The sequence below is a fragment of the Polypterus senegalus genome, chromosome 1, assembly GCF_016835505.1.
Source record: "Polypterus senegalus isolate Bchr_013 chromosome 1, ASM1683550v1, whole genome shotgun sequence".
NCBI classification, from domain to species: Eukaryota; Metazoa; Chordata; class Cladistia; order Polypteriformes; family Polypteridae; genus Polypterus; species Polypterus senegalus.
The window spans coordinates 123,425,229-123,451,220 of record NC_053154.1 but is presented as its reverse complement, the minus strand read 5'-3'; the positions used below and the strand labels follow the sequence as shown (position 1 = coordinate 123,451,220).

The 25,992-nt window shown below is 38.1% G+C and overlaps 1 protein-coding gene across 1 annotated transcript; it reads right to left on the bottom strand.

Annotated features, from left to right (window-relative positions):
• Positions 1–336: 336 nt before the first annotated feature.
• On the bottom strand, positions 337–25,992 carry LOC120528109 (extracellular calcium-sensing receptor-like). The gene is made up of 6 exons (XM_039752186.1): positions 25,778–25,992; positions 24,301–24,592; positions 18,376–19,203; positions 15,537–15,749; positions 15,263–15,386; positions 337–1,250 (listed from the first exon to the last, which is right to left on the bottom strand). The coding sequence occupies exons 1-6, from the start codon at positions 25,990–25,992 to the stop codon at positions 337–339; spliced, it is 2,586 nt and encodes an 861-aa protein (XP_039608120.1).

Below are 25,992 nucleotides of genomic sequence, written 5' to 3'. Positions count from 1 at the left end.
GCACGATGTAAGGGGTGGTCAAGGGACATTTTACAATAAATGATTGTATATTATACCACCATACTACATTATAATGCCAAGAACATATGCAAGATGAAGCTCTACTATAATTATATAATTGTAAATTCCCTGAGTAATACCAAGGGCATGAAGCACATCATAGTTTTAAAATCTCATTGGTGGTTGATGCTATGCAATTAATTATACACCTTTATATGAGACTGAATGGTAGTAGAACAGTTTAAACTTAGAAGGTTGTTGGAAATGGAAAGAACATTTCAATGACATGAAGACATGCAGATGCACAATCATTTATCAATAATCACTTAACTGCACTTATTTTATACTTGAGACAGCCCTTCCCATGACATGCTTTTTGGTATTTTGATCAGGCCTAAGCAGAATTATGTAACATTTAGGAGCAAATATACATCCAAGAAGACCATAGCTAGAAGACAGAATGGCAAAAATTTCAACTGCTACAGTGTATTTTCCTGGAGAGCTGACATAAGCAGGAATGAAAGTAATCCATACAGCGCAAAAGATCAGCATACTAAATGTAATAAATTTTGCTTCATTAAAATTGTCGGGCAGGTTGCGAGCTAGAAATGCCAGCACAAAACAAATGGCCCCTAGCAAACCTATATAACCCAGGACGCAACCAAAGGCAGCTGCAGACCCAACAGTGCATTCCAGAATGATTTTAGAACTTTGGATACCATTGTTCTTATAAACCACAGGAGGGGTTGTAGCAAGCCAGATCACACAGATAAGGACTTGAATTAGTGTGCTCACAAAGACACTTCCTCTCTGCTGAGAAGGTCCAAACCACTTCATTATGTCATTGCCTGGAAGAGTGGCTTGAAAAGCCATTAACACCACAATAGTTTTAACAAGGATACATGAAATGCAAAGAACAAAGCTAACTCCAAATGCTGCATGGCGGACGATGCAGGACCACTCTGAGGGTTGACCAATGAAAAACAGCGAACAAAGAAAACACAAACCTAATGAGATTAGCAGCAAAAAGCTTAGTTCTGAATTGTTTGCCCGGACGATTGGAGTATTTTTGTAATATAGAAACACTACTCCTATTGCTAAAGTTAAACATGTTCCAGATAAGGTGACAGCTGTCAGTGTGATTCCCATTGTATCTTGGAAGGAGAGGAATTCAATTTCTCGAGGAACACATTCATTTCTGTAGGTATTTGACCAGAATTCCAGGTGACACTTGATGCATTGTAGAGAATCTGTAAGAAGGAAAAATAAAGAAAGTCATAGGATTAAGGAATGATGGCTGTAAATATCACTCAGTAACTTTTTGGAGGGGTGCATGCAGATGATGAAGGATAGGCACACTACTAATCAAACTTCTGATAATAAGAATGAAAATCAATCCATCCTTCCAATTTCTAACCCGTGTATCCAGTGGGCAGTTCAGGGCACTGGTGTGCTGATGTCTAATTTACAAGTACTTGGCATAAAGAATCAATCAGCACCAGTCTATCATTTGGCCCACACATGCACAACCTCACAGTTACTCATTCTGGGACAATACAGAGTTGACAATTGACCTGTCACACATGTCTTTTGCGATATGAGAGGAAAAACCAACGTAACGAGAAGATAACACATGTAGACACATAGAGAGAATGTGGAAACTCTGGAGCTATGAAGAACCAGAAATGGCACTGTACTAATCCACCAACCCAAGCATACTAATAGTATTAAAATTTGACAATAAGCAAACAGTGAATTTTCTCATATTTCACATTTATTACAAACTTTAAACAATTATGATGAAAATTATCACTAGCCTGACAAACTTGTGCATTATATTCAATTGGATTGTCTAAAATAACATCAAGTCGAGGTTTGAAGGTCCCTAAAGGCCTACTCTCCACCACACTACTTGGTATTTTACTCATTGTGTCTAAGGTTCTTTGAGTAAAGAAAACCTTTCTATCATTTGCTCAAAATTTGCCCTTAAGTTTCCAACTGTGCCCCTATAGTCTTGTTGCAATATCTATTTCAAGTCCCTTCATAATTTTAAATACTTCTATCACGTCATCTTGTAAAGATGCAACTCTCTTCACAACAGTGTACTGGTATAGGTGCCCTCACCAGCTTTCTGCAGTATTTTTCACCTTTTTGTAAAGTGCACTGTTTGGAACTGATTTCATCTATTTACACCACAATGAATTACATGTTTTTGTTCAAATTGCACCTCTGTGTCTGCTTCTCTTACTGTTTCACTGGCCTCAGTTCCTCTATCAAGGACCTGGGGTCAGCCAGATTTATCTGTTAAGGACCTGATGGCTTGACACACCTTTTAATCTATGTTCAGTCTCTGGTTTTCACTCATACCTCATAGCCCTAGAATCAGCCTAGTCATTCTCTTTTGGACTTTCTCCTGTGCTGCTATATCTTTAATGTAAAATGGAGACCAAAACTGTACATAGTACGCCAGGTGAAGCCTTACCAGCACATAATAAAACTTCAATATAACCTCCCATGACTTTTACTCCACACACTGTGATATAGAACTTAACATCCTATTAGCTTTCTTGGTGGCTTCTGTATTGGATGTCTAGATGTAGACAGTGATGAGTCCACCGTGACTCCAAAATCCTTCTCATGAGGTATACTTTCAAATTTCAGACCTCCCATTCAGTATTGAAATCTAACATTTCTAATTCCTATGTGTAATACCTAACATTTATGTACTGTACATTAAATTTCATCTGCCCAAGCCTGTACTATATGCAATAATTATGTAATGATTCAGTAGATTCTAATAATACTACTAATAATAATACATTTTATTTATATAGCACCTTTCCAATGCTCAAGGCACTTACAGAATATAAGAAAGAACGGCAGGGTATACAGTATATAGCATTGTACAAACCAGATAAATAAATAAAGAAGATTAAGACAGTAAATTCAGAGAAAGCCTAACAAACATCATAATTGATGGTGTAGCACAGACACATACAGGATACATGAGCATCTTGACAGAGAGGTAAACTCAGAGAAGGGTAATAAAGTCAAGTAGAGCTAAAAGTCTTCCTGAACAGATGAGTTTTGAGTTGTTTTTTAAAAGAATTCATGGAGTCAGCTGACCTGATTAATTTCGGTAGGTCATTCCAGAGTCTGGGTGCTATACAGCCGAAGGCCCCGTCACCCATGGAGTGTAGATTAGTGTGGGGCACAACAAGATTGCCAGAATCGGAGGACCTTAGTGAGTGTGCAGGCAGGCACACAGTTATTATTTACTTATGTTAAAAATAGCAGCGACCCCAGCACTGATTCCTGATGGACACCACTTTTAATGTCTCCTAATCCTTTAAAAGCTCCCCAATCCAAAACCCTATGCTTTCTGTGTTTGTACCTCACTATAAACTCACCTACACACCATGCCTTGAATTCCCACTTCTTTTGTTTTGATCATTTATCTTTCATGTGGTATTTGTTTAAAAGTACATATCATGCTAACTGTAATAGGAAATTAAAGTTAGTAGCAAAGATACTACCATTGCATTTTCAGAACTGATGTTTCTAATGCAGGAGTCACCAGGAGATGGAGCCTACCCTTATAGTTTTAAGTGCAGGGTAGGAATCAATGCTGTACATCACAGGTATACAGTAAATACAGTACTCAATTATTCAACTTAGACTTGCAAGGCCTCCATCAGATAGCAAAATACTGTTGTTGGTATACAATAAATCTAAGTATAAAGAATGATATTCTAATTTTATATCTTAGCATAATCATAACATCCTTACTGCTTGCTTTTTTTGTAATGTGTTACTATTAGTATTAACAATATAAAAATATTGTGTTCAAGTGATGCAAAGTGCAAAAAGACTTTAAATCTTTCATAGCTTGGATAACACCACCACCTAGTGGGGTGTGGATAAAATGCACAGATGATGATGTTTTATCTCTATAGTGTATTTTATGCATTTAACTAATTTATCTTTAATAGCTTATTATAGTAATCAGTATGTACTATAACTGATAAGACATTCAAAAAAACGGATGATTTAACTTTCTGAAGGTAATTTATAATATAGCTGTTGATGGCCAAATATATTTTTGAAAGAATTAGAATTTTAGTGAAGTCAAAAGACAGACAGACAGACAGACAGACAGGTAGATAGATAGAATTTTACTTATCTCCAGTAGGAAATTTGGCTTTTCATTGAAGCTCTTTCAATAAAATGGATAGATAGTATAAATTATAATTTTTGTCAACAATAAATGAAAACTGATATGTGAAATTAAACAAAAAATCAGCCATCTCTTCTCATAGAACCAGACACCTGACTCATGTTCACTCATGTTCCCCATGTACACTTAAATTTTCTGCTGGCATTTCTTCCTTCCACTTTAAAAGACGCAATATAACATTAAACTGTATGAATGAGTGTGGGTGACTTTGCAAAATGTCCTAAAATTGATTAGTTTGTTGCTACTGGGTAAGAATTTGAGTTCCCCCTTGCCACTGAAATGGTATACAGTACATTCCCTAAATGGGGCTTTGTCAAATGAAATATAAAGGATGTAGCATACACCACAACCATAGTTACATCAGGAACAGGAAACATACAAAACACAGAAAATGTCATAATAGCCCTAATGTAGCCAATCAAGTGCTGTTTTTGGTTTCCACTGGTGGATAAACCTCAGCTACCTGTAGGACTAAAGTATGTGTTAGGGAGACATGGCACTGGTGTATTTAAAGCTGTAGTCTACCAAAGAACCCCAGGTTACTCTTTTTGGACTGGTACCTTCGTAAACCAACTATGTGCAATTTATATGCTAAATGGACACATTAGACTAGCCCAGTATAACTGGGTGTACACTTGTGGATGAATGTGTCCCCATGACAGAGTGAATTCTGTCTAAAATGTGCAAAAGCTCTCAGTTGATTCCTGGTTATGCATTATCTATCTATGATTGTGTTATAGAGAAGCTGAACTAAGAAAATGGTGGCAGGAAAAATAAGGTTGGGTGTGGTACAAGTCTGTTTTATTATTCTTTTGGATGGAGGGATAATGTAAGTCCCCTGAGGTTCAGAAATTATTATGTTGCTCAGCGGGATAGTCACTTTCCACACACACAAACACACACAAACACACACTCACACACACGAACACACATCCACTCGCACTCAATATATGTGTGGTTTATATAGTGTGGTTCAAAGCATGCACCATCACAAAAAATGTAACAAAGCAAACAGCAATGCGGAAACAAAAAAAACTGCAACTCCAACTGTATGGCAGGACCAAGGGAGAGTACCTGGGTGGCTGTGGCAGCATGGATTCCTGCAGGGTATCATGGGAGTTGCAGTTTGGCTCAGCCCTGTTGAGTTTCCAGAGGGCCGCCAGGTAGAGCTGCTGAGCCCTTCACTGGACTCTCACCACACCTGAGTCAGGAGGATGTAGACGAAGCTTGCCAAGAGAGGACAGGACAGGAGAGAAGAGGAGGTGGGGAAAAGAGAGAGAAAAAGAGCGGAAAGAACTGGGCTTTGGTGTTCTTTGTGTACTGTGCTGTGGGGAGCAGAGAAAGCGCTCTCCAGCTGTAATGTGTGTGCTGGACTGGAACTTGTGTCTGCCTGTCTGTGTAGGGTTAGGTTGGCTGTACGCATAGTGGAGGACCACTATACATATATATGTATACAGTGGAAATCATTACTCAGTGAAATAACGGAAAAGCGAAAAGAGATCGAATATATGGACATAGGTGATATGACAGAAGTATGTAGATATGTCGGCTTTAAAGTTTAAGTTGGAGACTTGTAGATCGTCTAATTCGAGTTGCCATCATGGAAATGTAGTGTTTCTTCCCAATGAGGAAGCGTATCCATAAAAATTAACAGATTTGTTGTTTGGTGAAAGTGAAATTCACAAACACTACAGGCAAAAAAGCTGAATCGACAATAATCTGTTCATGTTCGCATCATTCAATGCTCAAAATGTACATTTACACAATTCAGGACAATACACTATGAGAATCTGTGGTCCCGCATCAATTAAAGCTACTACAAGTTTAATATCAAAGAAACCACAATTCGGTCAGGTTTATATTTATGATCACGGAGAAACGATGCAACAGAGAGTTAAACAATAAGATGTTTTAGAAATTCTACAGCCAATAATGGATACAAATCCATATGTCCAAGAGTATTGCACTTTACACTAAATTTATCTGCAAAACCCTCACGTGCATTTATTGGTTACTTTGCAAAATAAATTATTACCTCCTGATGATGTACATCATTTTGTCTGTGCTGAAATTCCAAACAGAGAAACCTATCGTGAATAATGGTACAAAGTCATTAAACATATGTCTCACGGACCTCATTTAAAAGATTTAGTATGTTGCGACTCAAAAAAAATTGTTTAAAGAAAATTCCTAAAGCTTTTGTTAATTCAACAGATATGACAAAGGCTGGCTTTCCTGATTGATCCTTGATGTGTTGGGCCCATCTTTACTAGCCATTATAAATGATTCTATTAGTTCGGGGGTTGTGCCCTCATTTTTTAAACATGCTGCAGTCCGTACCCATCCAAAAAAGGCAGGATTAGATCCTGGAGTTTTAACCAACTTTCGTCCAATTTTCCAGCTCCCATTTCTGGCTAAAATACTAGAAAACATTATTTATAATCAATTGGTCGATCACCTTAACTCCAATAATTTATTTGAGACCTACCAATCTGGTTTTAGGCGTTATCATGGTGTTGAAACGGCACTCCTGAAAGTGTTCAACGACATCTCTCTTATTACTGACTCTGATTATTAGGTGAAGCAGCAGTCCTTGTCCTCCTTGACTTGTCTGCTGCCTTTGACACCATTGACCATGAAATATTGCTGATGTGGCTCAAACATCTTGTTGGGATTAAAGGGGCTGCTCTTAACTGGTTCAGGTCATATTTAACTGGTAGACACTTTTCAGTGACTTTAAATTCCTCTTTTTCATCTACTGTTCCTCTGGGATCCATTTTGGGTCCTATTTTATTCTCTATATACTTTCACCCTATTGGAGCGATTTTTAGGAAATTTAACATTTCTTTTCACTGCTATGCTGATGATACTCAGATTTATATTCCTTTCTGCAACTCTGCAACAAATCAACTCCACAACTGTCTGGCTGAACTATAATAATTTTCTTAATCTGAATCAAAATAAAACGGAGGTGCTTATAGTGGGTCCACCAGCTAAAGCCCAAATTGGTCTTGGACTTCTCGGCTCTTTCTCTGCCTTTTCCAAACCTCAAGTCCGCAATCTTGGTGTTACCTTTGACAGTAACCTCTCTTTTGAGAAACAAGTAAATTCTGTAGTCAAGAGTTGCTTTTTCTAACTCCGTCTATTAGGTAAGATAAAGCCTTTTTTATCTTATAAAGATCTTGAGAAAGCTACTCATGCTTTTTTTTCTCTCGCCTTGATTATTGCAATTCACTGTATTGTGGGATTAACAAATCTCTGATAGGTTACAGCTGGTCCAAAATGCTGCCACTCGCTTTCTGGTTGGGGCAAGGAAGTATGAAGTATGGAAGTATGTTTCTCCTATTTTAGCTTCTTTACACTGGCTGCCTGTCAGTTTTCGAATTGATTTTAAAATCTTGCTGCTAGTTTTTAAATCTTTACATGGGTTTGCTCCTGCCTATTTATCTGAACTGTGTGTTTTACACCAGCCATCCAGAGTGCTTAGATCTTCTGGTCAGTTGTCTCTTGTTGTCCCTCGTACCAAATGTAAAACCAAGGGGGACAGGGCTTTTGCAGCTGCTGCCCCTCGCCTGTGGAACTCTCTACCTCGTCATATTAAGGAGTCGTCTACAATTGAATAGTTCAAAACAAGATTAAAAACTCACTTCTTTTCACTTGCATTAAGTGACCTTCAGTAATACTGATGGTTTTCCTCTTTGTGATCATATAACATTATTTCTATTTATTATCTATCTTATTTTATGTTCATATATTTTATTACTATTTATGTTTTATTGTTTTTCTGTTTTGTTAATTTTTCTTTTATTCTATTATTGTAAAGCACTTTGGCCGCAGCATTACTATGTTGTTTTAAATGTGTTATATAAATAAATTGACATTGACATTGATTGTCGATGCAGAGATAATCGTCACGAACAACACACTTATCATGGAAAGAAAGTTGTTAAAATTGTGATGATTGATAATTCAATGATTGTACCATATAACCCATATTTGCTCAAACAATTAGATGGTCATATTAATGTTGACTATTGTGAATTTGTTATGAGTATTAAGTACATTCATAAAGGGTACAATAGAGTATGCGTGAATATATCCAAAGAACAGTCTTAGGATGAAGTTCAAGCATATTTAGATACTCAGTATTTTATTGCAATGCAAAGCAAGTGGCATTTAATTGAATTGCCAATTTACGATCAAATTCATTCTGTTGAAGTATTACCAATTAATTTACTAGGTCAGAATATGATTCAGTTTTAAGAAAGCGAAGAAGCACAAGCTTTACAGTTAGTGAAAAAAAAATTGGCTTATTTTGAACTTAATAAAAATGACATAAATGCAAAAACATATACGTTTTCTTTCAATTTATTATGTTTGACTATTTTTTACTATGGTTAATTACTCTCTGTAATGTAAAATAGTTAGTTCTTATTATGCATATGTAACAGTTCCCCTGAAAATAACAATCTGTTTAAATTGTACATTGGCTTACCAATACACAATTGACAGAGTCATGAAGTGGCTGGGCCAGGGGTTGGCGAGCGAAGCAAGCAGGGGGCAGGGCCCCATAGTCTATCATAATTTAATTAAAATTATTACAAATATTTGATATCTCTTGCTTTATGTGTACCCTCACTGTCTCTTATCCGGCACTGCCTCTATTGAATGCAATCATGTAGAGTCTGCTTCTCAGACTTTTGAGGCACATTGCTCGCCTCCTGCCTGCTTTCTGACTCCCACCAGTGGTAGACTATCGTTCATTGACCGTTGTGAAAACATTATATTCTTGCAAATACTTCCCATGTTTGAAGACATCCCTTAGCAATGTCTTTCAATGCTCAGCACTTTTTGTCTCGATTATGTTTCATTGGGCAACCATAATGAAACTAACCAATCAGATCAAAGCCAAAATGAACAATCAGATTGCTCCCAGGTACCAGACACATACAGATACATTATCATTTTATTATATAGATTAAATTATTGTCTCTAATACATGATGAAATAGAGCGAGTTCATAAGATTATATATAATGTAATTCATTCATATTTCTAGCAGTTATCTTACTTATTTAATCAAGTTCATGTTAGCCAGAGTATATACCAGCAACTTCAGGGTCATGGCAGGAGCCATTCCTGGATAGACCAGGACACAATCAAACACGCAGCATTCACTTATGTGGGTCCAAGTGTGAGTCACCAGTTAAAGTAAGATACATATGGAAAAGATGAGCACCTAAAGACGTACTTGTGCAGACATAAGAAGGACATCCACACTCCATACAGATAATGACCAGGCTGGGATTCCAGCCTGAAATGTTTAAGCTATTAGGTAGCTGCACTAACCGTCATGAGTTGGTAAACACTTTTTAAGCTTTCTCTGTGCATATTTTCATCTGCTTTTCTTTCCAGTTTAAGTTTTGGAATGTGAGGAATTCATTTTATTATTTTGTTGAATTAAAATCATTAATATTGTTTTAAAAATATTTCATATATTAGCATATCGCTATACTGTTTTTTGTGGATGCCACCATTTTCATTGTGTTTTCATGCAGCGAGAATTCATTACACATCACATCACCGTTGCAACCAGGTAAAGGTATGTGCTGCACACTTTCTGTTTATGCAAGATTCTGATAAAAAATGAAGAAGCCTTTTGTGGAATTAGCAATGTGTTGCTTAGTTATGACTGTAAAATATCTGCATACAGTATATCTTCAACTTGTTTTTTGGTATTGCTGTTTTGACTTTTATCTTTGTCAATTTTACAGTTTTATTTTAATCATGTCTGTCTGGTGCAGTTTATCCTATACTTCTGCTAAAACTCCATCCTAGGCAGAACACTAACCACTATTCCATCTTGTTGGCCTAATCAAATTTATCATCATCATTTTTATTTCTCGTTTCATGGTTAGGGTCAAAATTGACCACCCCAGCTTGTCACTCAGGGCTGCTATTTATACCTGGTCCCATATCTCTCTTACCCCTTCACCACCTAACAGCTAATGTGTGGTGAGCATACTGGTGTATAAATGGCTGCCGTTGCATTATCCAGATGGAAGTTACACATTGGTGGTCATTAAAGTGGTTTCCCACTGACTATGTAAAGTGCTTTGAGCAGTTTAGAAAATCACTATATATATGTAATTAGTTATTTATTATTACTAATAGCAAACATACTAGGCCACACTATCTTTAACAGCTTTTCCTAGCCTTCCCTAAGGGGTTACCAGTGACTCACAGGCCACTTAAAAGATATAAGTTGTCTAATGTTTCTTTTAAGAGGATAAAATGTAATCTAATAACTTTACCAATTTAAGTGCTTATTTAGTAAAAGCATAAATCTGTTCTAGTGAAAATAAAGTTGAAGTAGATGCTGTGTACAGTATATTCAACCAGGATGTCGTGAATCTTCACAGGAGCATCCAGCGTGCACTATAAAATCATCCAAGGACTGATTAAAAACATCCAAAGAATTACAAACTTCAGATGGTATTCTTCCTTACCAAGGCACCTAAACTTAATGCAGAATCTCCCTTGCACCTCTGTTTACAGATTATGATTTGATATGTGCAGGACTGTCCACCATGCGTTGAACTATCAATATGAGACATGCTTTTAGTATACAAAATAAAAAAAACTTGAAAATTGTTACATTCTTGTGTTGCATCAAATAAATTCATTTCAACACTTCAAACTAGAGCCGCTGTTCCCTCACCTTACACCCTACATAGAGGGCAGTATGCAAGTTGCACTTGAGCTGGTTCGGTTATTTCTGTTACACAGCCATATCTCTGATCCATAGTTTAAGAAACACTGTTTTAGAATATAAAATTTTATTATAGACAAAGCTCCAACCTGCATTTTATCAGTCATTTCACACGTCATCACTAGAGTGCTTACCATTTATATGGCCAGTTTTGACCCCAAAACAGGGTTAAGAAGCCAGCTTTCTTATGCCTTTTGAACATTCGGCATACATTTTGCTTTTTTGCAGGATTTGCTTCATGTTGTAGTTACACCTTGCCCTTTGCCATGATCTGTATAATTATAACTTTTATTTGTTTTGATTGTCTAATATTTCTATGTAATCCTCTTGCCCCAGCTTCAGTTCCTCATTATTTAAACCCCCCCCCACAGAAATTGTTTTATCTTTGCATGAGTTCTGCTATAATGATAACAGCCCATAGATTGAAGTTAGACAGATAGAATGAAACATGAACATTCAGACAGATATTAAAGACGTATAGTTTTCTGACCGTGTACTGCTTAGAACAATGCATAAAAACCTTAAGAAATGTAACCTAGATATTTAAGCAGAATATCATAAGTTCCTCTTTTTCCTTTTACTTTTTGTGTATTAGATCATCTTTTTTTTAATCTATTTTTGTGTGAATTGTTTGCTTTGAATTTCACTAAAATCTTTAAAAACAAAGACAGTTGGACTGTGGAGTATTACTTGTACGACAAGTCATACTAGTGCCGACATTTCTATCTGGTAGCTGCATTTGAACTATTCTGAACTTTTAAACCATCTGAAAACCTTTGTCAAATGCAGCTACAGATACACTTCTGATGTTGCCTGTAAAGCCATTGGGACTCGATTTCTGTATTACAGCCTTCCTGGATCCCCCATGTTCAGGTCACCCCTTGTTAGTGTTAAAGTGCAAACAGATCATGCATGAAGTTGGAGTAATAAAAGGAGAAGTAGCACACCAAAACAAGAGTCAAGTATGTGTTAGTGTCTTGTTGCCATTACCTACTGTATTTGGTTTGTTGCTTTGTTTAGCTGACTTTATGACATTTATGATCATTTCTTGAATTGAGTTTTTTTGCTCATTTACCTGTTCAAATTCTTATTAATCATTGTGTAACATTTTTGAGACCTGTTAGTTTACATCTGACACACAGGAAAAGGTCTTATAATTATTCCCGAGATGTAAAGTTGATGTTTTTGTTTTATTAAATCTAGGAAAATTAGCTGTGTTAGCTAATTGTTTTGTAACTTCTGCAGTTGTCTAAACTATTGATCTTTAATCTTTTTTTCTTTTTTGTTTATTAAGCCATTTTACTTGATTAACTTTAAGTTTAATGATTAAGAAAATGAAGGCTCAATGGTATTGGATAAATATTGTTAAACTCTAAAATGGCATATTTTTCCTATAAATATCTCTGTTTGGTGTCCAATCAAGCCTATTTTTTGATGTTCATACCCTGGGCAAAGTTTACTCTGTATCAAGATGAGAACTCAAAAAAATAACACTATAAAGACTATAAATAATAAGGAAGTTGTTATTAATGCACACTGAATATCTGCACAATTATTAGAATACAAAAGCATATATCTTGCCATTATTTGCTAAATATTCAAAACAGCAACATCACTGAGCTCTCAAAGTGCAACCCCAGAAAAACTATTTGGCATGATCAATTATAACACTTCTTCATGACATTAATGGATTATTTCACCAGAAATTATATTTGTTATATGTTACTTACCCCATGTGGATTGTAGTAATGATTTTTTAAATCCATCCATCTATCCATTATCCAACCCGCTATATCCTAACTACAGGGTCAGAGAAGCTTCGATGCATGTGCTCCATAACGCGTTAAAAAATAATGCATTTAATCACACTTTGCATTACAAGCAAAGGGGGACTTTTGTCAATGAATGATTTCCTGGTACACCGATTACATTGATCAGCATCCCGATTCATTTTACCCTTGCACCACCTTAGTTTGAGAAGAAGTATGAAAAAATATGAGGTTAACACAGAAAAACAGATCACCAATTCAAGCTTTATGAATAATTGATTCGCCATCAATAATTGTTTTGGTAAAGCCATACTCAGTGTAATCCTCCTTCCATTTAATAATTTTTCCCGCCACTAGCCATGATTAAATGAACGGTAAAAAAGTAAGAGCGAAGCGAGAGTGACTTATTTAGGCAGGCATATATATGACAGCAACACTCTTGACAATATCAATCATGTTACGTTATTATTAAAATGTTTCCTTTTCTTTTTCATTACTTCTTTAACACACTACTCCGCTGCAAGGCGTGGGTATTTTGCTATATATATATATATATATATATATATATATATATATATATATATATATATATATATATATATATATATATATATATATATATATATATATATATATATATATATATATATACACAGTATATGAATGACCTCCAAAGAGCGCTGAGACTTTTGATCACGTGAACGAGTCTGCAAAAACTGGGGCCTCCAGCCCAGCAAAAGTCGAGCAGCCGGCGCACGCAAATAGCTGTGCCGGCCTTTGAGATGCTGACTGCGCTTCTGCCTTAAGTCAAAGTGAGCACTTTTAATTTTTTTCATCCTCCCCCTAAGCTATAGCCCAGACAAGTGCAAACACGGGACCCCTTTTCTACACCGCGGCAAACTAATATATTTATTATATATATATTCAAACTTTCTTTTGCACGTATACGATTATGAGGTCGTCAGTTCGGATTATGAAGACACGCACAGGAGTGGAGGACCAACAGTGCCATCACAGTCGATTAATGGCAGGGACGTCTCACCAGTCTACACAAGACCCACCGCGACTGTCCCCAAAAGGTGATCATAACATCAGCGAACACATCTCTATACTATATAAAAGAAAAAGGCAACTTTCCTTTCTTTACACCTTTTTTCCTTTTATCCCAAACCAAAGCCTTTCTCTCTTAATACTGCAGAGGACACAAAACTAATTTTCTTTAAATGCCGGTAAGGCACATTACCAGAGGCAGAAATTTGAACGTTCACATAGAAAATGTAATTTCTATACCACAGCCGTCGTGTAGCGCCTTTCAAAAGGGATCTACTACCGAGAGATGATCCATATACATTTTAGCTGCTGTTAGTACTACTTACCTGTTGTGTTACACCGTCTTTACAATGTAGTTTACCCGCAACCACTCCAGTAGTGCTCAATGTACCTGTACTTCTTAAAACGTTAATGTTTTACTGTTTAATAACTTATAGACTATATTTTATTATTTTTCCCTTGCACTCAGTGACCAAAGCTATACACACACATAGACACATACACATATATACACATATATACCTGTGTGTATGTTTGTATGTATGTGTATATATACACACACACACCTATCTACATTATATATATATATATATATACACACACACACATATATATATAATTTGTGTGTATGTATGTATGTGTGTGTGTATATATGATGTAGATAGGTATGTATATATATATATATGTGTATATGTAGATATGTACTGTATATAGATATGTATATAGATATGAAGATATGTATGTGTGTATATATATGACAGCAGCAATCCAAGCTGTGAGAAAACAGTAAAAAGGAGGCGTGTCAGACGTCGTGGTACATTTTCTGATGCAGCTAGACGAAAAAAACTTTGTGACGCTGCCGCCAAATACACAAAACAATTACTTTGACAATCATGTTACATTATTTTAAAATGTTTCCTTTTCTTTTTCATAACTTCTTTAACACACGACATCGCTGCAAAGCACGGGTATTTTGCTATATATATATATATATATATATATATATATATATATATATATAGATATAGATAGATAGATAAATACATATATATATATATAGATATATATATACAGAGATATGAGAACAACACTCATATCAATGATAAAACAATTACATTAACAATCATGTTACGTTATTTTTTTTCCTTTACTTTTTCATACCTTCTTTTAACACACTACTTCTCCGCTGCGAAGCGTGGGTATTCTGCTAGTTAAAAATAAAGTCCATTATATATCTAGACCCAACAATCTAGAAATATATTAAGTGGGTTGTAAATGAATAAATAAATACATGAGAATACAGTATATAGTATAGACAGGTAAATACGAACATTTATACTTGCTTTTAAACTTTGTTGTGATTGTGCTCACTGAGAATGCCGCTATAAAATAGAAATTGACAAATGCACGCTCTGTTAAACTGGGGCACACTTACCAGCCGTCTCACTAATTTCTCCCTCCGCACACACAATACAATCAAAGCAGCAGATTGGTTCACCTTTTCTGATAGCTTTTCTAGTGCCTGGAGGACAACTTGTACTACATACTGATTGAGGTACCTGCATTAAAAGAAGTGACAAGTGTTTGGAAGTTTAACAATAACTGGTAGTTACTAAAATCTACAAAACTCAATGGCATTTATAAATCAGAATGAACACCTTTTATGATGTAAACATTGTGTTTTAATTATACTGTAATTAAAAAAATACCTTTTTTGTTCCATCTGCCCAAATAATAGCAGTATCATTAATGTAGAGTTCAGATCCATTAATATGTCCCACATTTATAAACTCCAAAATGCCGGATTTACTCATTTGCCAGTTAATAATATCGTAAGCTGCTATAGGGTCTCCATTTTCATCAAAGTAGACTTGATCACCAACTTTTGTTCTGAAGTGCACTTTTGTCATGTAATACAAAAGCTGTGAAAAGATATATAACTGCATTAATATATGCTATGCTACTGTTTTGCATTATGTATATCTTGTTATTCCTTTAGGCTACATTTCTATTGTCCTTTTTTATTAAAATGTTAAACACAATTTAACAGTGTGGTATATCATTATAGAATGAATTACTAGAAATATGCTAATGCAACAGTCATTAACATTTACATTGCTCTCTACAAATAATATTCTTAAAACTTTTATGCTTTATCTTCAATTTTTATGCCCAATTATTTTTAGTCAGATTAGAAACAAAATAACATTCTGGTATCCGCTTAATACAATCTTGGGCCACGGGGCTGCAGAGTCTATTCCAACATCATTGGGCACAAAGCAAGAGACAGGCTTTGCCATCAGTGGGCCCACTCTCTCTCTCTCACACACACACACACAACCAGTTTGGAAACACCAATTAGCCTAACATGCACATTGGTGGGAGATATGGAAGGAAAACGGTGATAACCAGTTGAATACCCATGTAGAGACAGGGAGAAAGTGCAAACACATGCAGACAATGATACGGCCTGGGATTCAAATGGAGAGTATTGGATCTGTGAGGCAACATCACTCACCACTGAACCACCTTGCCACCCAATTACGTACAAAAAGTGTTAATTTTAAAAATCATAGTTTTTTTTTTCTTGAGGATAGGGCACAATAGGGAGAATCTAAAACCAAAGAATTAAGTACAATACATATTCATCAAAGTGGAACTCTCCCACACTGAATATCTTACTCACTTTTCCTGGTGCCCCAGGCCTTTCAAATTGCTCACTCATGTTCAGATTTAAAGCTTCCTCCCTTTGGGATCCAGACACTTTTTCTTTTTACTAATACTCCTTTGATCCTCATTGACAACTCAGTTATTTGTCGACATTAAAAGGCTGTGTGACCAGGAGGTCCCTTTCAGGTCAAGTATACTTTATTGACTTCAAGAATTGTCACAAGCATTTAAAGGGCCTGATGCTCTGTAGCTTTAATGTGGTCTTACTAAATGACTCGCAACACCCTAGCATCTCATCCATTATGTTTTTTGTTATTTTCAGAAGGGCAGCTGGAGTATGCTTGACTTAACGTTACTGTTTTGGAAGCATTTGTGTCATGGCATCAAACATGCATACTGCTGGAAGAGGTGTTAGTGAGGCTAGAAGACGCCATTTACCTTGTGGTCGGTGTGTGGATCCCAACACCACAATGAAATGACAGAGACACGGCACTGAAAAAGTTGGTGTTGCCCTTTGGATGAAACGTGTGGTCATAAGAGATCCCTGGGCATGTTTCGAAAAGAGTACTGTGTACCTCAATATTAAGGCTAAATTGCCCACCATGGCCTGATCATTCTGCCACCTAATCATCCCCTGTCTCTTGCTGGCTATCTCTCTCTCTCTCTTTTACCTCTTCACCACATAGTTAATGTAAGGTGTGTCCTGGTGCAAGAATGCCTGCAGTCACATCATTAATTGGATATTACACATTGTAAGTGGTTGAAGTGGCTCCTCAGTGTCTATGTAAAGTGTTTTGAGTAGCTAAAAAGTGCTACGTAAATGTAATTAACAAATAATTAACTGTAATTTGACTCTGTAGATGCTCCATCTTCTTCTTCTGTTTTAAAAGTTTCTTCATAGATAGCCTATCTTGTGTCCTATTTATGCACTGCGACCTTTGAAAAATCTCAGCTCAGTACTGATAAGTAGATAGCCTAGTTAGTCAGATGGTAAACATTTTATATTTGCAAACGCATTCAATCCTCTTGGCTTAAATTCAATCATATAGAATAACCAGTAACTTAAGTCTGATTTTTTTACCATGTGGTGGTTTGCCAGATGCTGAAAGGCATGAAAATAATGGGAAATGGGTCGGTGACAGATTGGAAAACCCACATTTGGGATTGCAAAACTTCTGTGACTGTCAGTGTGGGCTGCCATGCAACTATAAGCCAAGTTGTTTAAGTGGACTCCCTTCAAACAGACACTTCAAGACCAACAGAATGAGGAAGAGGTTTTTGGTAGGGGACAGCAAAAAGAGTTCCACATGGGATAGGTGGGAGCCTAATGCTCAATATATAGGGCAGGTGATCCTTGAATATTTAAAGGTTACTGTCCCATTGAAGATGAAGTGGCTTACGGGATGCAGTGCCTGATTTTGGGGCTTGCTAAAAAATACAATTACATAGGGAAGTGATGTTTAACAGTCATTCTGTGCCACCGCCTCATTGTCCACAGTCAGAAAGTAAAAACTGGCAAAGACAGTGAAATAAAGGTCATTGTAGCAAATGATATTTTTTGATGTTCATAGATTACATTGGACATGCATTCTCCTCTAAAACTAATGGGAGTTGTTTATTGTTTTATTTTCTAACCCACTTATCCAGTTTAGGGTCATGGTGAGCCAGTGTCATCTCAGCAATAATGTGTGTTGGGAGCCAACCATAGACAGGATGCTAGCCTCTGCCAAAAGGGCATGCTAACTCACTTCCACATATTCTAGGCCAGTTAAGATTCTCCAATTAGGGATATGGGAGGAAAACTGTACAGACAAACATACAGAGACATGAGAAGAACATGCAAACTCTACACAAATGGAAATCAATTAAGTCAAATACCTGCCAAGGCTGTAAAGTAAAAATGTCTGCACAGGTGTTATTCTGTAATGGTCCACTTCCATTTTGGCATGCTTGCAAATCATGCAAGGCATGTGCATGAGCATACACAGCTTTGTATACATTGTATGTGATTCTCAGCTGAGATACATCAGTGTAGCTGTTCTGAACCTGACTGAGTGACTCCGATCCATTGCAGAAATGTAGTCCCGAGGAAGATACGACTGTAACATTCTCCAGTGCCAGTCTGCAGTTAAATGACTCCTCCCACAGCCTTTCAACAAAAGTATTCCCAGGAAATTTAGATGGGTGCAGGCTGACAAGAAAATCCCATAACCCTGGAATTTCAGCTTTTTGAATAGCAATTCCCAGAACCCCTCTGGTAACTGCTGAAATCTCTTTATTGGAGAGAACCGGAGAATTACTCCAAGCCTCGCTTGCAAGAAATTGTCGGTTGGTAATATTTTGCTCTGCTAGTTCCAGAAACAGTGGTTCCACATCCATATCACCACTAAACACAACAATAACTCTTGCCAATGATTTTTTGATTATATTTACAATGCGTAAGGCATCTTGTCTGGGATAGATTTTTGAAACAGTCTCAGAAAAGGCCATGCAAACATTAGCTTCCAGGAGCTCTTCAGCAAACGTCTGTGTTGCTAATCGACCGTACTCATCATCACTTGAAATGGTTCCAATCCAGGTCCAGCTAAAGCGTTTGGCAAGCTGCGCCATTGCTCTTGCCTGGTAAAAATCACTCGGTATAGTCCGAAAAAAGTTAGGAAACTCCTTTCGATTGCTGAGACAGGCACATGTAGCATAGTAACTGACCTGCAAGAAGACAAGGCTTATTATGGTTAATCCTAACATTTAAAAAAAAAAATCAGTTTGCTTTATGGAGATTTTGGTATTGTTCACATGTCAGGAAGCACAAAGAATGTATGATAAAGTCAATAAATCATTTATCTTTACTTCACATGCTTTCTGTTTATTTCTGAAAATTACTCAGTGGTACTGGCAATTAAATATAACATAAGCACACCTTAGAGAGAGAGAGTTAGTTAATCTGTTTTCTGTTTAGATAGGCAGACAGACAAATAAAAAAGCTTATTTGTCCCAAGGAGGAAGTTACCATTTATTAGCTTTATAAAATTATTTTACAATGCTGTAATTTTCATAAATAACTGAACAAATATTAAGTGATACCATAACTATTCCCAAACACATTTTCGGAAGGTATGACATATATAGTTGTAACTCAAACACAATGAAGGTTCTAAAAGGTTGATAGCTATCAAAAATAAATAAATAGATAAATAAATAATGCATTTTTCCATATATTTTCTGATCCCACTTCACCTACAGGCTTGTGGAGTGCAGTGTTGGAACCTCCAGCAATCCTACAACATCAGGAACGATTCTGGGAACCAACCCTGTTTTCAATGACATTGCAAGGCACATAGGAATTTAACACACGTCTTTGGAATGAGGAAAGGAACTGAATCCACACAGGCACAGAATGAATGTCCCAGACAACGATCATTATGGGATATTAACTAAGCCCTCAAGGAGGTGTAAGACAGCAGCTCTAACCACTGTATAATTGTGTGGCTTTTATCTAATAATCCATCAATCCATCTTCTTCCGCTTATCCGAGGTCGGATCGCTGGGGCAGCAGCTTGAGCAGGGATGCCCAGACTTCCCTCTCCCCGGCCACCTTCTAGCTCTTCCAGGGGAATACCGAGGCGTTCCCAAAAAAAAAAAAGCAGTGACCCAATCCTGAGTCCACCAAACCAGACCCTCTCAGCATCCTGGCTGCGCCTAGAAATTCTGTCCATAAAAGTTATGAACAGAATCGGTGACAAAGGGCAGCCCTGGCAGAGTCCAACTCTCACTTGAAACAGGTTTGACTTACTGCCTGCAATGTGGACCAAGCTCTGACACCGGTTGTACAAGGACTAAACAGCCCTTACCAGGGGGTCTGGTACCCCATACTCCTGGAGCACGCCCCACAGGATTCCCCGAGGGACACGGTTGAATGCCTTTTCCAAGTCCACAAAACACATGTAGACTGGTTGGGCAATCTCCCATGCACCCCCCAAGACCCTGCTAAGGGTGTAGAGCTGGTCCACTGTTCTGCAACCAGGATGAAAACCACACTGTTCCTACTGAATCTGAGGTTCGACTATCCGATGGACCCTCCTCTCCAGAACCCCCGAATAGATTTTTCCAGGGAGGCTGAGGATTGTGATCCATCTGTGGTTGGAACACACCCTCCGGTCCCCTTTCTTAAAGAGGGGGACCACCACCTCGGTCTGCCAATCCAGAGGCACTGTCCCTGATGTCCATGCGATGTTGCAGAGACGTGTCAACCAAGACAGTCCTACAACATCCAGAGCCTTGAGGAACTCCAGGCGTATCTTATCCACTCCCGGGGCCCTGCCACCATGGAGTTTTATGACGACCTCTGTGACCTCAGTCCCAGAGAATAGGGAGCCCACCTCCGAGTCCCCAGGCTCTGCTTCCTCATTGGAAGGCATGTTAGTGGGATTGAGGAGGTCTTCGAAGTACTCCCCCCACCGACCCACAATGTCCCGAGTCGAGGTCAGCAGTGCACCATCCCCACCATATACAGTGTTGACACTGCACTGCTTCTCCCTCCTGAGACGCCGGACGGTAGACCAGAATCTCCTCGAAGTCATCCGAAAGTCGTTCTCCATGGCTTCCCCAAACTCCTCCCACACCCAAGTTTTTGCCTCAGCAACCACTAAAGCCGCATTCCGCTTGGCCTGCCGGTACCTATTAGCTGCCTCTAGAGTCCCACAGGACAAAAGGGTCTGGTAGGACTCCTTCTTCAGCTTGACGGCATCCCTCACCGCTGGTCTCCACCAACGGGTTCGGGGATTGCCGCCACGACAGGCACCGACCACCTTACAGCCACAGCTCTGGTCAGCCATCTCAACTATAGAGGCACAGAACATGGCCCATTCGGACTCGATGTCCCCCACCTCACTCGGGATGTGGTCGAAGTTCTGCCAGAGGTGGGAGTTGAAGCTACTTCTGACAGGGGACTCTGCCAGATATTCCCAGCAGACCCTCATAACACATTTGGGCCTACCAGGCCTGACCAGCATCTCCCCCACCATCGAAGCCAATTCACCACCAGGTGGTAATCAGTTGACAGCTCTTCCCCTATTTCCACCCGAGTGTCCAAGACATGTGGCCGCAAGTCCTACAACACGACCACAAAGTCGATCATCAAACTGAGGCCTAGGGTGTCCTGGTGCCAAGTGCACATATGAACACCCCTATGCTTGAACATGGTGTTTGTTATGGACAATCCGTGATGAGCACAGAAGTCCAATAGCAAAACAGCGCTCGGGTTCAGATCGGCGGGGGGCCATTCCTCCCAATCAGGCCCTTCCAGGTTTCACTGTCATTGTTCACGTGGTCATAGAAGTCTCCCAGCAGTACGAGGGAGTCCCCAGAAGGTATGCCCTCTAGCACCCCCTCCAGGGACTCTAAAAAAGGTGGGTACTCCAAACTGTTGTTCAGCACATACGCACAAACAACAGTCAGGACCCGTCCCCCCACCTGAAGGCGGAGGGAGGCCACCCTCTCCTCCACCGAGGTAAACCCCAATGAACAGGATCCAAGTCGGGGGGCAATAAGTATGCCCACACCTGCTCGGCGCCTCTCACCGGGGGCAACTCCAGAGTGGTAGAGAGTCCAGCACCTCTCAAGTAAATTGGTTCCAGAGTCCAAGCTGTGCGTCGAGGTGAGCCCAATTATATCTAGCCAGAATCTCTCGACCTCACGCAATAGCTCAGGCTCCTTCCCCTTCAGAGAGGTGACATTCCACGTCCCAAGAGCTAGCTTCTGTAGCCGAGGATTAGACCGCCAAGGTCCCCGCCTTCGGCCACCACCCAACTCACACTGCACCCAACCTCCTTTATCTAATAATACACTTTTATTTTATATAAAAGCTCTTCTAGGTTTATTTATTATATTACTTGTAATGCTCTGTTGGCCTGGGTGTCCATATTCAAACTGGAGACCCTTCTGTCCCTCCCACTTTGCCTAATACAAGTAAAGAGGGTTTTACAGTATATTTAGCATGTATTACACACATGATGCCACATCTGGAATGCCTTGTGAAGTATGAAAGACAGACCAGGGGCCTCATGTATGATGCTTTGCATAGAATTTACACTAAGACATGGTGTAAGGACAAAACTAGAAATGTGCATACACACAAAAAAAAATGAGATGCATAAAACTCTGAACGAGCAAAGTTCTATGCACTTCCCTTTTATAAATCCCAATCAACGTCAATTTTAACGTACATGCATGTGCATACAACCCCACCTCAATTCCTCCCAGAATTTCACCTGTTTGAATATGCAGATTAATATAAATAGCCCCTTTCATTCAGTTGCACATGTTAAAAAAGAGCATGTTTAATTGTTCTATCCAGGGCCGAACCAGTCCCTGCAAACATCAAAGGCATCAAGGCAGGAACAATCCCAGGATGGGGCGCCATCTCATCACAGGGTTAATATGAGCACACACATACACTAGTAGCATCAATTTAGCATCACCAAATCCCCTGATCTGGATATTTTTGGAAGGAAACCGAAGTATGCAGAGGAAAACTTCCAGGAAAACATGCAAGGCAGCAGCGCTTTCTGTTGCACCACCATGGACCCACAGGTTTAATTATTAACAGTATACATAATTTAAATGAAGTTAATCTTTCTGTAAAATATAATATACATACTTTAATACATTTCATCATAAAAATGATATCAAGTATACATCCTAGTATTGTAGCAGCACATAGCTCTAGGAATCTAAATCGACTTAGATGTCAGTCATAATCATTGGACAAGAAGTCAGCATGGTCTGTAAATATATACCTCTGTTCTAATTCTTCCATTTGCAATTTCTTCTAAGTACGCTAAAGCAGCCATGGTAGTTGGAATAGTATGCCCATTCCATGCACCATTATATTTTTACAGAATGGTTTCAATGAAGTACCTTATTATTTGTAAATGATGTGCAATTAAGTTTAGTGTATTTGACAAAGCCCGTGTCATGGATATGAATATAAAATAGAAAGGGAAACCACACAGAAACAGTACCACTGCTTTGACGCTGGGTACTAACTATTTACAAAACAGAGCAGAAACGTGCGTACACATTGTTTGAGGCTGCCGTGAAAACCTGTGCAACTTTGTGCCAAATTTACTTTTTATATATCTCAATGTGAGACTGGAAACATCTTTGTGTGTATGCACTATTTATACATGAGACCTTCAGAAACTCAGGGCATGAGCTATGAAGAAAAAACATTGCAGGTTTAGAGGATTTCTGCCTACACTAAAGGTGATTAAGAGTAGATTAAAATGTTTAAAATGACATTGAGACAAAAAAGTCACACATGGAAGTAGTAGTTTCACAGAGAGATTAACATAGCCAAGAATAACATACTTATATTTGCATAAGCTATGTATTTAAATATATTTTTGTTTATGATTGTACTGGAGAATATGAATGTGTTGCATGTTGGTCGGACATGTAAGAAGAACTTTCAGTGTACTCTCACTGTACATGTGGTAAAACTATTATTTCAACTATGTCTGTTATACCAGGCATACCTCTCCAGGTGAGTCTCCACTATACTGTAGATGATGATTGAAAACCATATCATGGAGTAAACACATTTGCATTTATTGAAAAATATTTCTGGACATATGTATTTTGTTATGTTATGTAAACCCTTTGAGGTAGAAGCTTCAAAGAGACTGGCATGCTTTATCAACTAATTACAGGTTAAATGTTGGTGTCCACCCCAAAAATTTTAATTTAAGTCCTGTCACAATGCTTGCTACATTAACAAATTAAAAGCAAAAAAATACTTCTTACCACAGGAATCCCAAATGGTGCTAGTGTTCTCGATAATGTGATGGTTTGCGTCGATGATGGGTCACCAATTATGGCATGCACCCCACTAAATCCAGTACATGGAAGTTTAGTTTGTGTCTGCTTTTGTCCACTAATCAACGAAAAAGCTCCTCGGAGAGAAAACGGGTGTTTACCACAACTGTCGTGGATCTTATACCCAAGTCGAATATTTGGAAGAAGAGTAGAATCCCGATTTATTTCTTCAATTGCGTAAATCATTGTTTGAGCCCAACGAAAAGATCTGAAATTAAAACTTTGAGACAAGACATATGGTGGATTTTCAGTAAATGTTAGCATGAAACAAAACATACATATGAATACTAAAACCCTTAAAATAGCAATGATTTTTAGGAAATTCCATATTTCCTAAACACAAGAAGTGTTATGGTTTTGTAATGATTTTTATAAAAACAAATTTAAGAATATATAAAAATATTTTCATTCTCTGTCCATTTCCTATGGTCACTTTACCATTTTATATTTTAAGTTGTTAATTATTATATGCATTATAAAATAATAAAACAGTAATTATTAGTACATTACATGGCATAAGTTTTTCAAAGGCATTTAATCCAATTCATGTTTGTGAGGGGGTCACAGTCTATAGGGTGCAAAGGGTACAAGACAGGAATCAATCTTGGATGGACTCTCTTGCAAACACCCACACTCATACACATTTAGGACCCGTTTAAATTTGCCAGTTCCCCTGATATGACCAGAGTACCAAAGAAAAACTGATGAAGACAAAGGAAAATATGCAAAGTCCTCAAAAAATAGTGACTAAGTGCTCGATACATTTCTTAGTTATTGTACAAACCCTTATTTTTCTCCAAAAAAAAGAGAGAGAGTGAAACCAAAACATTTATCTATTTATTTTCTAAACCTGTCTATCCAGAGCAAGGTTGCAGGGCAGCTGGACCCTGTTTCAGCAATAATCAAGCACTTGGCAGGAAAAGTCTTAGGAACATGGAGCCAGCCCATCGCAGGGTGAACACACATACATACACACACTTTAACGCTTATCTAGCATCACTGATCCACCTAACCTCCATGTCTTTGGATTGGAGGAAGCTGGAGTATCCAGAAAGAAACCCATGTGGACGGGGGAAGAACATGCAAACTTCCTGCAGGGAGCTGCTGGGACTTGAAACTCGGTCACATTTAATAAACTTAAAAAAATGTAGTGAAATTAAGTCAAACGAGAAGTTTTTGTTATGACACTGATCATAAGCAAAAATACAATTCATCGTTATTTTTTACACAAATTAAAGTGTGACTGCTACTAAGAACTAAAATGTTACAGGCTGGTATCAAAATTGCAGCCACTACTTAGTTTTTCCAAACCTCCAAACCCCTTAAAGTTGCCAGTCATAATAGCATAGACTTTGAAACCAGCTGCAACATTGGTGAGAACAATGATAAAATAAAGTCAACCTACTTCTCACACTCTGACAACTCTGGGGCCATCTGATATGAGAGGTCATTCACAATCACTTTGAAGTTAATGTGAAAGAGTCCACCTAGAATAATGTCTCCATCCTGGAAGATACTCGGCTGAGTAAATGCCTTCAGCAAAGTGCACTTAGTTTCTGAAGCTCCGCCTGCTAAGGATGCCCCAAAATAAACAGACAACACGATGACAGCCAAAGCCAT